Source organism: Moschus berezovskii, chromosome 2 (genome assembly GCF_049115385.1).
Source record: "Moschus berezovskii isolate FMDL1 chromosome 2, NW_MosBer_1.0, whole genome shotgun sequence".
In the NCBI taxonomy this organism is placed as follows: domain Eukaryota; kingdom Metazoa; phylum Chordata; class Mammalia; order Artiodactyla; family Moschidae; genus Moschus; species Moschus berezovskii.
Window position 1 is genome coordinate 6,243,020 of NC_142461.1, and position 16,188 is coordinate 6,259,207.

At 53.7% G+C, this 16,188-nt stretch overlaps 1 protein-coding gene across 1 annotated transcript in view; it reads left to right on the plus strand.

Annotated features, from left to right (window-relative positions):
- The window catches only part of EPHB2 (EPH receptor B2), a 214,810-nt gene that overhangs the window by 65,687 nt on the left and 132,935 nt on the right, over window positions 1–16,188 (plus strand). The window contains exons 2-3 of the mRNA XM_088843436.1: window positions 9,147–9,211; window positions 12,571–13,255. Coding sequence (XP_088699562.1) covers window positions 9,147–9,211; window positions 12,571–13,255 — 750 coding nt within the window. The remainder of the gene's footprint in view (window positions 1–9,146; window positions 9,212–12,570; window positions 13,256–16,188) is intronic.

Below are 16,188 nucleotides of genomic sequence, written 5' to 3' on the forward strand. Positions count from 1 at the left end.
GCCACCCAACATTGAGCAGAGTTCCCTGTGCTATACAGAAGGACCTTGTTGGTTAATCAGTTTAAATAGAGCAGTGCCATCCCTATATTTTCATTAACTACTTAATAGGGGGGAATTGCCTATGGATTTAAGTAAAAGGGCTTTATTTTTTTTTTTTTTTTTTGAACAGAGGAAAATTTATGCGTCGAACCTGGACTGGTCACTTATGATAATATACATGCTACAATTCCATTCTCCCCAATCATTCCACCTTCACCCTCTCCCACAGAGTCCCAAAGACTGTTCTAAATGCCTATGTCTCTTTTGCAGTCTCTTATACAGGGTTCAGGTTACCATTTTTCTAAATTCCATATATATGCGTTAATATACAGTATTGATGTTCTTCTTTCTGGCTTACTTCACTCTGTATAATTGGCTCCAATTTCATCCACCTCATTAAAACTGATTCAAATGCATTCTTTTTGATGGCTGAGAAATACTCCATTGTGTATATGTACCAAAGCTTTCTTATCCATTCATCTGCAGATGGACATCTAGGTTGCTTCCATGTCCTGGCTATTATAAACAGTGCTGCAATGAACATTGGAGTACATGTGTCTCTTTCAATTCTGGGTTTTAAAAATTAAAAAACAGTGGACAAATGCTGGCGGTGAGAGACAGCCTGGTGTGTCGGGAACGTCAAGGGCAATAGACTTGAGTTCAATTGCTGAGTTGCTGTGTGACTTGGGCCAAGTTGCCTCACCTCTCAGATCTTAATTTTTCTTCTGTTGTAGAATGGGGCCAGTAAGAGCACCGGACATCCCCCAGGGTTGTCCTGAAGACTGACAGGGCTCTTATGCATGCAGGCCTCTTCCTATCCCTGCCTCCCTTCTCCCCTTCCCCAGCAGCCCTGGTGTTCATTTACCGCCCACCCCACCCCCAGCAACCCCTTCCCAGACCCCCATCCATCATCCTGTCCTTTGCGGAGGTTAAGTGGGTCCCCGAGCAGCGAATCCAAACTCTCCCGAAGCCCCAGCCGCACAATGCGGCCCGCTGTTAGTGAGCACCCTGGCTGGCCTGGAGGATTGGGTTTCAGCCGAGCGGCCGGCGCTGGCGGATGCCCAGGCCAGCAGCGGGCAGGCAGGGGGACAGAGCGGAGGAGCCTGGCGTCGCAGGGACTCCTCCGCCCGGGGCCTGAGAAAACAAGAACAGGCTGCAGGCAGGCAACCGAGGCAGGGGAGGGCCTCTGATGATGGCAGGAGTACAAGGAAGGGTATATGCTGGGAGAGTCGGCGGGCAGAAGGATTTTACATTAGCTGGGCCCTCTTTCTGTGAGCCTGAGGGCTGAGCGGGGCGGGGGGCGGGCTGGAAAAACATCACGCTGCCTCCTGGCACATTTCAGCCTGAGAGATTCACGGCCTGCCCGCAGCCGGCCCAGGGCTGCCCTGCTGGCATTGCTGCCTTCTACCTGGTTGCTTTGGACCAGCGACCCCAAGATGCCCTCAGCTGATGCTTCTCGCCTGGTTTTCAGAGAAGAAGGAGGCCACAGGAAACCCGGGGCTGATAGTTCAAATGCAGCGTTGCTGCTGTGGGGCTGTGTGGCTTTGGGCAGATCTCTGAGCCTTTCTGAGCTCAGGTTCCCCATCTGTACAATGAGGGTAACAGTGCCAGCCTTGCAGGATATGTGGAGTGATGGCTCCAGGCCTGGCACCAAGAGCATGGTACCTGAATGCTCTGAATTTTTTCCCTACCATTTGCGAATCAGCGTGACCTGGTGCCTTCTGGGGTCAGACCAAACACATCTCATCCGGCCTCGCCTCTTAGTGGCTGTGTGGCCTCCGGGGAGTCCTTGATCTCTCCGAGCTTTGGCTTCTCCATTACTTGCTCTGAAGTGTCAGTGAGACGATGTCATTTCGTCCTCCACGAGTGTCAGTGATTTTCGCTGTTGCTTTTGTGGGGCCCAGCCTTTGCACGTGATACAGACCCTTTGCACCCAGTGCCTCCTGGAGCCTCTCAGCAGCCCCGGGAGGTTCATCGAGTGAGAATATTATAGATGAAGAGACTAAGGCTCAGAGAGGTACAGTGAACTTTTCCAGATCACCCGGATTACCCGTGGCCTTGAACTTTATCTCCTGATCCTGACTATTGCCTCCTCTTGGAATCCTAACACAGACCATAGGAAGAATGCTCCAACTCCAGGCAATCGCTAGCCCAGGTCTGGCCTCCACGCTGTGGCTAGCATCTGACACCAGGCCGTGACGGGGTAGATAGGCCTGTGTTCAAGGCACCTGAGCCCCATTAGCCCCAGCAGGGAGCAGCTAGAGCTGCTGGGATGGGTTCAGAGTGGCATCTGCAGCTCGGGTCATGTGCCAGGCTGTTTGGTCGCCTGGCCTGAGGGCTGCTAGCCAATCTGGAGCAAAGGTCCCAGGGAATCACTGCAAGATATCTGTCCATCTTCAGGACACACCGTGTTCTCATGTCCATGTTCTTAAGATAGACCATATCACTACCCTCCTCAGGAACCCTCTACAGCCCCCACTGCCCTATTTTGGATCTTCAGGACAAGATCCAAACTCCTTAGCCCCATACTTGAGGCCCTAAAGTCTAAGGTGACAGATTCATCCACAAAGCATTTTGCTCCCACCCCATGGGACAGACACACACACGCCAGCCCAATGCAGCACGAGGAACGTGGACTTTGGCGTGAGGCAGACAGAGCTCCACCGCTGCCTGGCCACGAGAACCTTGAACAGTCTCGCCTAACTTTAGCTTTCCCATCTGTAGAGGGAGGTTCAGTAAAGTACCTACGTTACAAACAGTTACGATGAAATGAGATAATGAATACTAAACCTTTAGCCCAGAGCCCACCACTGAGACCCTCAGGTTTTACTGTTGCCCAGGCTGCTGCTCAAGTTTCACACCTCTGAGCCTTTGATTCTGCCATGCCCTTTACATGGCATGCCCTTCCCCTCTCCTCCCAGCCCAAAAACCGCCTCCTCTGAGATGCCTTTGCTAATTCCCTGGTCAAGGCTAATCCTTTCTTCCCCTGGGTTTCCTGGTTCGCAGCCTATATCAGCTGTTTCACTCTGCCTCTCTCTGTAGAGAGTTTACATCTTGGGCACTAGTCTGGAAAGCTCCTTGAGGGAAGGACTTGTTAATCTGTTTCTACGTCCCCAGTGTTCAGCACAGGGCCTGACACACAAGAGGTAGAGTCAAGTAGATGTTTGTTGAATGACCATGATCTTGTTTCTCAGACCGGGAGAACTCAGGGACAGCTGCCAGAAACTTAAGCTCCCTTGAGTTAAGTTTTGGAAGAGAAGTTAGCCAGACTCCAAAGCTGGAAGGACATTCCAAGCAGAAAAATTGGGAACATTCAAGTCACCAAGGCCCAAGGAAACATAGCACCTTCTGCACGCAGAAGGAAACTCAGGATGGCTGGTCACGGCTGGAAGGTAATTAAGCTGGCCTGCCTGACAGGGGCCTTGAATGGGTTGTTGAGGAGCTAGGACTTGACCTTGCTGCCAGTGGGAGTTCTGAAGGGCATTCAGTTCAGTTAAGACATGACCAGACATGGGCTCTAGAAACCTCACCCGTGTGTAAATCAAACGCATCTACCGCGTACCAGAATCATTTCTCAGTGCTAAAGTCACCGCAGTGAAGGAGGCAGACACAGAGCTCTCCCGGAGTGAGGGCCTTCAGTCCAGTTCAGTTGCTCAGTTGTGTCCAACTCTTTGCGACCCCATGGACTGCCTTGGAGACTGCACATCAACAGGAACCACCTGCGTGATGCCACTTAATTCTCACATGACCCATTATACAGATGGGGAAACTGAGGTCCAGAGAGGAGCACAGGCTTGCCTGAAGTCACTCACTGAAGTGTGCCAGAGCCAAGGTTCTAGCCTGGACAATCTGTGCACCGCTCCCCTGCTGCCCTCCTATTTCTTTCCCCTCCTGTCCTTACACAGGCCCATAAACAAAAAGAGCATAGTGTGTGAGTGCATGTGGGTGTGTGTGTTTTAAGGCTCTAGCTACAGTCTCCTGACAGTAACACAGAAGAAGAATGAGACAGATGATGGTTCAAATCCCAGCCCTGCCTCCGAGTGCTGTGCAGGCCACTCTGCCTCTCTGATGTCAGTTTCCACATCTGTAAACTGGGGCTGATGTACCCCACAGGTTGCCAGGAGCCCGAGGCCATGCTTAGAGCGCCCAGCTCAATGCCTAACACACAGTAGGCACTTAACAAATGCTTCTCCTCATGTCTTTGGAACCCTCACCTACTGTCATTACTGCGGACGGCGTCTGTGGCCCTAGAGAAGTCTGATCCAAGAAGGGGTCGGATGGAGCTGACCAGGGCTGGGTCGGGGAGCAGAGGGCGACCCCCTCCGCTCCAGCCTAAAAACAGGGCCCCGCACAGCTACTCTCCCATCGGCCCAACGCTAACGACTTCAGTGTGTCTCCTTTTTAGCGCAAATATTTCTGAAATGTGCACTGCTCATTCACACATAGCCAGAGGGGTCTTCGGGCCTCCCCAGCCTGTGCGATCAGGGCCTCTTGATTGCTTTCTTCTGTGCAGTCTCCAGGAAGCAGAGGGGGGTGTGGGAGCAGGAGGGCGAGGGCCAAAGCCACTCCCAGGGTCCGGACCCTGGTTTCCCCATCAAGTAAGGCACTCTGGGCTGGTGGCTGGGTGCTGAAAATCCTGTCCACGTACTCTCAGTTTCCCCATCTTTCCACTGGGATTTTTTTTTTTTAACATCCAGGGATTGGGATCTGGGCATTTCCAGGACTAACTGGAAGGTTGGGAGGGCCCAGAGGCGAGTGAAAGGGCAGTGTTAGGCAGGGCAGGGGTGGGTGGTACCGGGGGGCTGGGAAAGATGTGGGCAAATGGGTGTGGTCCAGCAAGGGGGCCTTGGACAGTCGCTGGCCTTTCCTGGGCAGCCCCTGCTCCAACTCTCCAGCTCAGCCCCCAGCCCCATCACTCCCTGCACTTCCCTCCCTCATGGCTGCCCGCAAACGACGCTGCTGTCACCTCCGTGCCTGTGCCTCTATTGTCCCTTCTGCCTGGCACACTTTCCCACTTAGCCTCTCACGACCCTCTCCTAACTCATCCTTCAGGCCCTTTATCTGTGTCACTTCCTCCAGGAAGCCGTCCCTGCATTGTTTGTTTTCTTCCTCTCCTGCTGTACCCAGTTGCCATCACATACTGAGCCCCCACACGCATTCCTGTTCCGGTTTTGTCACGTCGTGTGGTGATTAATTATCTGTGTACAGTGAAAGTGGCTTCCCCTGCACGTGGGATTGTCATTGTCACAGTTGGGGGGGAGCAGGGCGGGGGAGTGGAGAGCACATTTCAAGCAATTGAGAGGCAGCTTGGTGGAGCCTAGTGGTCCCCAAAGTGTGGGGAGTGAGATGATATTAGGTAGTTTGCAGGCAAACTTTTTTAATGGTAATAGTCTTATGTTTGTTTTCCTTCCTTTTATGGCAAGTGATATTGGTTTCCCATTTGTAATAATGATAACTTTTTCCTCTTTAAAATGCACTTAAGGAAAAAAAAAAGAGTCGGAAGAAATTTTGTAATTATATAATATTACAGGCTGTAGGTGGAAACAGCCAAAGTCATGGATGTTGTCCTGAAGGAGCAGAACACTAGCATGTTCAAGCCCTACAGTTTTAGGGGAGGGAAGGGGAAGCCTTTGACTGAAGACCTACTAAGTGCAAAGCCCTTTGCTGGGTCTTGGGGTAAGTAAATTACAGGTGGAGTGGAAGGGGAGGAGATCACGAGAAACAGTGTGCAAGAGAGCGTACCAAACAGTCTGTGCAGCCGGAGTGCAGCTTGTAAATGGAATAGTTGTGTGACCTTGGGCAAGTCCCTAAGCCTTTGTAAACCTCAGTTTTCTCATCTGTGAAATGGGACAGTATCAGTTGTCTCTTGGCATCACTGTGAGAATGTTGGTGAGGGTTTCTGGCTTCTAATAGACGGGGTCTCTGGTCTCAGTGAACATGAGTTCTCTACCTCTGTAGATTTTTGAGAACAGAGGGGCAAGGTCTGGGGTGTTATGGGGAGGAGGGAAGTACTGGTGACGGAAATAGGGCATGGCTTTCTGAACCCACCCAGGTTCCCAGGGAAACTGAGCTTGAACTTCAGTACTTGGTTAAGAGGAACAAAGAGGAAACCAGGGCATTCCAGGAAAGCAGCATCAGACGGACCAGGAGGGGCTCCCTGGAGGCCTCAGCCCTCGAACGAGAGGCTGATGTCCATCAGATGTTGGCAGGCGTGGTCTGGGGTGTGGGGGAGCTGCTTGGACTCGCCTTCACCTGCAGGGGCCACCTGATGAGCCCAAAGGAAACTATGTGTGTACGCCAGCACAGGGTCAGCCAAAACGCACCACGCTGGATCTGAAAAAAGAGTAGCCGCCACTTACTAATGATGATCTGCTTGGGCTGGGCTGCAAGCTAAGAACCCTCCCATCTCACTTAGCTTTCCTGTTCACCTCCACAAGGTATTATGGCCTTTCTGTAGGTGAGAAGACTGAAGCTTAGAAAGGTTGCAAGTCCAAAGTGGCAGAAAAGGTATTGGAATTGAAGTCTGACCTCCCAGCCCCAGTCCATCTGCTCTGCTCACCTGCCATTTTTGCAGAGGGTGGAGGGTGATGTGGACATGGAAAGGCAAAAGGCCAAGGGGAGGTTGTGGGGAAAGCACCCTGGGGGTTCCCTTCTGCCGTGGCTCCAGGGGGGTAACAGCCTTCCAGGCAGAGCCCAGGACCGGCTTGGCGAGAAAGGAGCGTAGGGGCCGCCTTCTGCGTCTTCCCCAGCAGACCTGCAAGCCGGCCTTCCTGTTAGCCCCTTCCACTCTATGACCAAACAGCCCGTTGACTTCCTGTCCTTCTGAGATCCTCCCCTTGCTGGTTCTAGTTGTGGTGGGAGGCAGAGGAGAGGAATAGTGGAGCCGCCAAACCTGAGCTCCCTGGGAGCCCAGGGTTTGAGGACCAGCTTTTAGTGTGTGACTTCTGGCCAGTCCTTTGCACCTCTCTGGGCCCGAGTTTCCACCCAGGCGTGGTGGACGTCCGTTCGCAGTCCCTCCTCTGGGCTGTGGAATCCTCTAGCGCTTGGCCTCTGGGTCAGCCCAAGAATCCAGCCAAGAGGTGGGGCCACCTGCTTGGCAGGTTTGCCTCCCCCCCCCCCCCGACCCCTCTCTGGTCCCAAGTGCAGTCTCCTCTCTCCCTTGTTGCGCGCGGCTCCCAGCAGCTGTTCCTCGGGCCCAGGCAGAGAGCCCGGCTTGGCGCGTCTCTGGCTGAGGCTGATGAGAGAAAACAGGTTAAAAGTTCAGCCCTTGTTCTCTCCAGGAAGAAAAATCTGTAGCATTCGGAGTGTGAAAAGGAACCCTTTTTTCAGCTCCAAAGCAGCACAATAGAACTTCCCTCCAATTTGCCATCAAAAGGACGCCCTTGGCACTGGACTCCACCGTCCCTGGCACCCTCCTCCCCCCCACCCGCCAGCCCCCAGTGTAAAGGGACACAGTGACCACAAACACGAGCCACAGGCAGTCATGGGGACACTGCCGCATCCTCTCTTGTCAGCCCGCGGGTCTGACTGGGGTCACCTCTGGCTCAGCGCTTCCTTCTTTCCCACCCTCCCATTTGTACCGCCCCTGCCTGGTTCAAGACATTATTACTCCCATTTCGACCTTGACAGCGACGAGGACACTTCCCTCTGCCCCCACTCTCCTTGCCCTAGTTCATTCAACCCAGGCCATCAGACGAAGTATCTAGAAGTTTACAGGGTAGGAGGCAGAAGACCCTCACCTCCCACTCGCCCACCAACTCCTGGGTGATCTTTAGGAAGCCTCCCCTCCCTGTGCCTCAGTTGCCCTATTTCCAAAATGAGGCTGTTCGATTAGACCAGAGATAGGATGTCAGATGGTGGGTGGTGGTTTCCTGGAGCCCTGTGGTGAGAAGCCCTGTGTAGTCACAGAGTGTGGGCGTTGATTAGTGATGTCTGTCCTGGGCACAGGATGGGAGCTTAGCAGCAAGCATTGGCTCTCACTCACTCTCGCTCACCTAGGGGGTGTGGAAGGTCCAGCTGTGATCCCCTAGGTCTCTCCGCCTACCCTCTGACAACTCTTTGTATTCACACCCCATCTCCGCCACCAGACTGTGAACTGCTCCCTTAGAAGGGCTTTGCTAGTCACCCTCAGGGTACCCGGCACAGTGCTTGGGTACATAATGTACATCAGGATATATCTGTGGATTGAATGCCCAAGCAATTTAAATCTACTCAGTGCATCACAGTTCGAAAAGCATTTTGAATCCCCTGTGGCAGGAAAGGGGGGAGAGGGGTGCCGAGCCGATCTGGGGTGAATGGGGATCTTTCTGGCCCTGTGGGTCTCCTTTGTCATTGACCGGATGGTTCCTCCCCTCCAGCTAGAACAACAGGAAGCAAGCCGGGCCTGGCTGATCTGAGTTTTCTGAACCCCCAGAGGGCAGGTGATGGGCTGGCCCCACTGGACACGGTGTTCACCCCTGCCACCCCTCCATCCCCAGGGCCCTGTCCTTGGGACAGAGTTCAGAGTTGGCTGAGCCCCGGGGGAGGGGGCCCAGGGATGAGGACACGATGGAGAATTCCCAGTTCCTGGAGAAAGGGGAACGGTATCCCTGATGGGAGGCATGGGGCAGATGGCAAAATTGGGATAACTGAGACAGCCTGGCTGGGGCCCAAGGGAGGCCTCTGTAAGGCCAACATTCCAGTTGATGAGAATTTGATGCACGTGGAAAAGCAAACATGACCCTCATTTTGAAGGAAAAACTTGAAATTTCTCGAGGACTCTCTGAAGCCCATCCAGGAGACCCCAGGTTAAGACCCTTCCCCAGTAAAGGAGGGGAAGACCTAGGTTGGAGGGATGTGATTGGCTGAGAGGGTGGGGCATGACAATGTGTAGAAGGGCTGGAGTTGGATTTAAGGGGTGGAGTCTAGAGGAATAGACTCAGATGATTGGCTGGAGTGTGGGAGTGGGCGGGATCATGGAGTGAGAGGCAGGACCTAAAGGGAGGGTAGTCTACAGGGTTAGACCCAGTGATTGTTTGGAGCGAGTACAGATGGCCCTTAAGAGGGAAGTTCTTGGTGATTGACCGTGCTTTGTAGGCAGCTCAGCAGTGACTCTGCTCTCTCCACAGAAACGCTGATGGATTCAACCACAGCGACGGCGGAGCTGGGCTGGATTGTGCATCCTCCATCGGGGGTAAGTCAGTGGTCCTCAAACCCTGCCTGGGCTCCAGGATACCTCCGGTTCTGCCACGGGGCCTGGATGCCCTACCGCACCCCATTCGAGCCCATTCCCCTCCTTCAGGTCCCAGGACCTGGGCTATTGCCCCCCCCACTGGTCCCCTACCATTGATCGAGTGCCAGCTACTGTGACAACAGGCTGGAGTCTTTTAGCTCTTGTCCTATAGAATTCTGAGAGTGAGGCTGAGAAGTGGGTACTCACAACCCCTGTTTTACAGACAGGGAAAGTGAATTGTCAGTTCCTGAGCATGCACTGGGTGCCGTACTCTATCAAAGCACCTTTACGCACGTCATCTCCAGTACTATGGGAAGTAACCACCTCCATTTTACAGATGAGGAAACTGGAGCTCAGAGAGCTATAGCCACCTGCCGGGGACCCTACAGCTAGTAAGTGATGAGGGCTCAGGTTTGAAACCAAGGCTGTGACATAGTCCTCTGGGTTCCCACCACACTAGATTTCCACCATCACCATCATTGTAGAGCTCCTACAGTCACACTTCCTTGGGGCCACTGGTCTGAGCCCACATAGGCTATGAGCGTCCCAGGAACACAATCAGGCACAGGGACTTCCCTGGTGGTACAATGGTTAAGACTGTGCTTCCACTGCACAGGGCACAGGTTCAATCCCTGGTCCAGGAGCTAAAATTCCACACGGCACGTGGCACATACTCGTCCCCCCCCCAAAAAAAAAAGAATCTGGTGCAGTTTGAGATTCCTCTTTCTTCTCACAACAACCAGCCCAGCAGTTACCTATAGGCTGTGGAGTCAGACCCCTGAAGAAAGAAAGAAAAGTCTCTCAGTCGTGTTCAACTCTCTGCAACCCCATGGACTATAGCCTACCAGGCTCTTCTGTCCATGGGATTTTCCAGGCAAGAGTACTGGAGTGGGTTGCCATTTCCTTCTCCAGGGGATCTTCCCAACCCAGGGATCGAACCCAGGTCTCCCACCTTGCTTTAACTGCCTGAGCCACCAGGGAAGCCATTCCAATTCTGTCACTTACCAGATGTGTGATTTGGGGGTCAGTTCCTTAACCTGTCTGAGCTTTTAGCTTCCTCATGTATCAAATGGTGGTGATCATGTCTTCCTCATAGAACTGTTGTGAGGTTTCTCTGCAAAGTGTCCAGCTTAGCGCCTAATGTAGAGTGGGCTCCCAGTGATAAGTGGCTATGGGAACTGTCGCTGTCATCATCCTCATCGCATCCTTTCTGATGTCAGTCCCTCCTCAACCCCTGGTCTCTGGTGGGGACTCGGGGCTCCCCCAGCCCAGCCCCCCCTCCCCCATCCCGGCTCCTCCATGGGGACTCAGCTGCTACCCCAAGGACCTGCGTTCTCTGCTACCCCCCTCAGGCCTGTGCTCTCAATAGGCAGGGCCCCAGGGTCAGGCCTCTTTCTGTGGCTCTTTCTTGTCACCAATTTTCCATCTGCGAAGGCGGCTGGGCCCACAGCCCCACCCTGCCAGTAATGAGGCCAGGCTGGGCTGCAGGGCCCCCGGACGCAATTATTTGGGGTGTTTAGGCTGCAGGGCCTCCGCATGTTAATTAGAGAGAGGGGAGAAAGGCAGAGTGCTCTAATTAAGTGCTCTAATTAAGTTCTGAAGAAGAGCAGTGATTGTAACAAGGGGCTGACTTTGTCACATGGTGCCACCAAAAAAAAAAAAATTAAATGCAATGTAGGGAGCTTCAGAGCTGCCGCTGAGGTAGTGGCTGGACCCGCTCGGTCTTGCTCACACACACTCGCCCTTCACAGCATCCACAGCCACTGCCCCGCCCCGCGCAGGCTGGGCCCGGAGAGTCTGAGGGAGGCAGAAAGACAAAGCATCCATGCGAGGCTGACACCTCTCCGACTGCTTACCCTCCCCACAACAGTCACTTCTGGCAGTTGGGGAAATAGAGGCCCAGAGAGGGGCAGTGACTTGCCTAAGGTCACACATCAAGTTAGCAGAGCTGGAACAAAGCCCACTGCTGGGTTCTCGTGTTTCGAGGCAGTGTGGACGAGCATGGGCATGGGTCTGAGTTTGGGTCTGTGTGACCTGGGGTCAAGTGCCGATGTGTGACTGTACTTCTCTGGTCTCTACTTGCTCATCTGTAAAATGGGGATAACCGTGCTTCCCACATGTGATAGTCATGACAAAGAAATGAGATGCTATTACAGCGCCCACCCTGGGCTCGGCACGGGTTCACCCTGCTTGTTGGGGCCCTTTTTGGGGCCTGCCCCAGATGAAGCCAGCCCAGCACCAAAGAGGGGCATAGGAGGAGAAGGGATTGAGAAGCTGATCCCAGCAAGCTCTCAGACCCACTGGGGAAGACCAGACCAAGAGGGCTTGGGCGTGCCTGGCACTTGTTCAGGCAGGTTGTCCCCAGAGGCCCAAGGGAGAGTTCGTGAACCTGGACACGGCGGCCGGAGGGAGACTCCGCTCCAGGAGGTTCCAGAAGGCTGGATAGAAAAGTGAGAGGAGCTCAAGGGGGTGTGAAAGGGTGAACAAAGGCTCAGCCGGCGAGTGAGCGTCTGTGCATGGAACACGGTCTGTGCCCTTCTGTTCCCAGCCTTCCGCGGCCCTGCCAAGCCCCCTCCAGCTGGGTGGGTGAGCGCCCAGGCCGGGGCCTGGTGAGGTGCCGAAGCAATGACCCCAGGCAGGAAGACGAGGAGGTCTCCCTCCAGTCTCCATATTAGCTACCCTCGCAGGAAAAGCCCTCATATTTCTGTTATGGGGGTGAGGGCTCATCGTCCGTTGGACTGAGGATCCCCAAGGGCAAGGGCTGTGTCTGCCTGGTCAGACAGGGCGCTCCGGGCAGACTGAAGCCCTGTCTCCTCCACCAGACTGGTGGCTCCTCAAGCACATCCTCTGTGTGCGTTCAGACTCAGTGGGCCTCTCCCTGGGCTCCCTTCCGTTGGGAGCTTCCCAGGAACGGCAGGGGGCCGTGACTTCTTCATCAGATTAGTTACCCCGGGGGGTAGGGGTCACATCTCCCACGTGGATTAGGGGAGTACCACCAGGAGCTGGGCATGTGCCCTTCCCGTCAGATTGGCGCGTCTCCTGCGTAGAGCGGCGAATTCCTCAGGGCCAGAGCCAAGTCTCCCACTCAGTTCGGGGTTTCTCTGATGGTAGGCATCATGTCTCCATCATCAAACTGGCAGATCCCTTAAGTAGAGCCTGTGCCTCCCACCGTGAGACGAGGAGGCCCCTGATGGTAGATGTCCTGCCCGCCGCCTTCACGGCTGGAGGATTCCCTAAGGAAAAGTCTGTGCCCCACCCCTTAGGATGCTCCCTGGGGCTCAGCCCCTACCTGCCCCACCTGACTGGCATTTCACCCGCAGTGGGAAGAGGTAAGCGGCTACGACGAGAACATGAACACGATCCGCACGTACCAGGTGTGCAATGTGTTCGAGTCAAGCCAGAACAACTGGCTACGGACCAAGTTCATCCGGCGCCGCGGCGCCCACCGCATCCACGTGGAGATGAAGTTCTCGGTGCGTGACTGCAGTAGCATCCCCAGCGTGCCCGGCTCCTGCAAGGAGACCTTCAACCTCTATTACTACGAGGCCGACTTCGACTCGGCCACCAAGACCTTCCCCACCTGGATGGAGAACCCGTGGGTGAAGGTGGACACCATTGCCGCCGACGAGAGCTTCTCCCAGGTGGACCTGGGCGGCCGGGTCATGAAGATCAACACTGAGGTGCGGAGTTTCGGGCCCGTGTCCCGCAGTGGCTTCTACCTGGCCTTCCAGGACTACGGCGGCTGCATGTCCCTCATTGCCGTGCGCGTCTTCTACCGCAAGTGCCCCCGCATCATCCAGAATGGCGCCGTCTTCCAGGAGACGCTGTCGGGGGCGGAGAGCACGTCGCTGGTGGCCGCCCGGGGCAGCTGCATCGCCAACGCGGAGGAGGTGGATGTGCCCATCAAGCTCTACTGCAACGGGGACGGCGAGTGGCTGGTGCCCATCGGGCGCTGCATGTGCAAGGCGGGCTTCGAGGCCGTGGAGAATGGCACGGTCTGCCGAGGTAAGGGCCGCGGTGGGACAGGTGCCCCCCGCAAGCGCGTGGCATTGGTATCGGCTGCAGCCTTGAGCCTGGCAGCTGGGAGGGCAGGCTGGTCAGGGCAGAGGCCTGGAGCTGAGCGGGAGGGCCTCTGCAGCCAGTTTCCGGATCTATAGCCATGGTTCAGCTTCATGGAGGGAGGCGTTGAACAGCACTTCATGAATGGTGGTATGTGCGGATACTGCAGGGGGTGTGCATTTTCGTTGATTTTCGTTGGTATGAGGATAAACGTGTCTCATTTTAGCTATTATGTGAATATTAATGATAGCAAGTGGTACTTTGTTTCTTCATTCACAAAAGTGACATGGTTTCCTTTTTATGAAAATGTGTACGCCGTAGTAAATGACATTGGTAAGATAATATTCGCTGAACTTTTGTTATGTCAGTCGGTATAGGCCAAGCCATGCTGAAGTGACAAAACAGTAAAAGTTTATATTGCACTTAATGCGACATGTCCATCACGAGTCAACTTGGGAAAATGTGTAAGTCGTAGTAAATTATATTGATAAGATCACTTCATTGAGCTTTTGCTGTATCAGTCAGTATAGGCCAAGCCATGCTGAAGTAACAAAACAATAACTGTTTATTTTGCACTAATGCTGCATGTCCATTGTGAGTCAGTTTGGGATTCCTCCCTCTGGGAGCCAAGCAGATGGAGGAGCCACTCTTTGGAATGTTGTGATCACCAGGCAGAAGGAAGGAGCAAGTAAGACAGATTGTATATGGGCTCTAAAGCACCCCCCAGCCCCCAGAAAAGCTCATACGTCATGCCTGTCCACATTTCAGTGGCCAAGGCAAGTAACGTGGTTACTTCCAATCCAGAGAAATGGGAAAGTACAGTCCCACTGTGAGCTATTTTTACTGTGTGGCAAGCACTTTACATGTCGAACTTTTAATCCTCACAAGAACCCTGTGAAGGAACATGCCATCTTTTAGGAAGAAGTCAGAACTCAGGGAGTTCATACAGGGAGTAAGTGGAGGTGGCCTGTGATTCCAGGTCATGTGATTCCAAACCTCCCTTTTACCCACTGTGCCCTTTAAGGGAAAATGTTAAGTACAGGTGGTATTTGATGACAGCCAAGAGTCACAAAGCTGCTCTGCAAATGTAAGAAGTTGTAAGAGGTACTGCATGCTCGAGAGAAGAATATAAAGGTAGACAGAGCTGAGTTCAGATCCCAGCCCTGCCTGTTACTAGCTGGATATCTTGAACCAAGTGTGAAACCCTCTCTCATAGGCTCGTTGTGAGGATTCAAGACCTCAAAACATGTAAACCACTTATAATGGCTTCTAGTAAAAACCTAGTAAATGTTAACTAAAGGGGCGCCACATGTGAAGCCCAGCATGGCGCAGACTCTCTGCACTGTGAGCTGGCGACGGCGTAGCAGACTTGAAGCCTACTTGTGCCAGCTCCTCTTGCCCTCCTGATTGGAACTGAATCCTGGAGTGTTCCAAATGCTAGTCCAGGAGCCGTGAAGGTTGGTTAAAGTTGAGCCTGGGGAAGCTACAATGATCCTCACCTTTATGAAATTCTATCACATCTGCCGTCTCCTCGACGCCTCCCTCCAGCCCTTGGAGGAAGCATGTGAAGACCCCTGGGAGGAGAAGTGGGTGTGTGAGAGATAGGAGCAGTGGCCTTTGGGGAAGCTGCTGCAGTGAGCTTAGGAGATGGCGACGCCTGCACTGGGCCTCCCCAGTGCTGGGGAAGAGGTGGGTACAGTCAGGGGGTCTTTAGGCAGTGAACTGATGAGGCATGGAGACAAGTTGGAAAGGGAGCAGGGAGAGGACTCAGAGGAAGCCAGACATTCCAGTTTACAGAGCCTTGATGATCTTGGGAAAGAAACGGGGAAACGGGGAGAAAAGGCTGATTTCTCGGGGAAGACAACACATCTGGTTTTCTATACTTGAGTGTGAAAATGCACCACCCGAGATGGCAGGGATGAGACTGGCCGTGGGGAACAGAATCGGCCCCTCACTGTCCGCCGGTTATTCACTCCTCCAGCCTCCCCGCCCCTCCTCTGTGTCAGACCTTGTGCTGAGCACCAGGTAAGACGGAAGAATCCAACTGTGGCCTTGCCTTCTAGGAGCTCGTGGTCTAGCAGAGAGGACCAACTGTAAATGAACAAGAGGGAGAATGTGTCAGGTTTGTTTTAATAGGACTGGTCCAGGCCATGACGGGCATCAATAAAGGGAGGGCTTCTGAGAGGAGGTGGCATTGGAGCTGAGTCTTGGGAGAAGGAGGCATTGACCAGGTGGCCCAGGCCTTCTGGAGGTTGGATTGGCATAAGCAAAGGCCTGGGAACATGTATCAGTGTGGCTCATTAGAGGGACTGGTCGGTTGTTTGGTGTGGCTATGGCTCAGGGCACAAGGAGGGAGGTAAGAAGAACCATGATTGGAGGGGTGCCTAGATAAGGAGGTGTGTTAGTTATCTATTGCTGCATAGCAAGTTACCCCCATATTTAGCAGCTTAAAACAGAAAGCACGTGTTATCTCACAGTTTCTTAGGGTCAGAAATCAGGCACAGATGGCTTGATGGATGGGTGCTTCTCATTCAGGGTCTCTCCTGAGGTTGCATCTGGAGGTTTGACCAGGGAAGGATCTGCTTCCACGTTCCTGCACATGGCTGTTGGCAGGCCTCGGTCCCTCCCACATGGGCCTCTCGCGTGTGCAGTGGCTTCCCCAGAGTATGAAAGAGAGAGTACCCAAGACAGAAGCCACAATCTTTTGATCCTCTTGTTTTCAGAAGGGACATCTCATTACTTCTCCCATATTCTCTTCATTTAAAGTGAGTCACCCAGTTCAGTCCTTGCTCCAGGGGAGGGAATTACACTGTGTGAACGCCAGGAGGTAGGGTCACTGGGGCCACGGCAGAGGTTGCCTGTCACAGGATCAGAGTCTG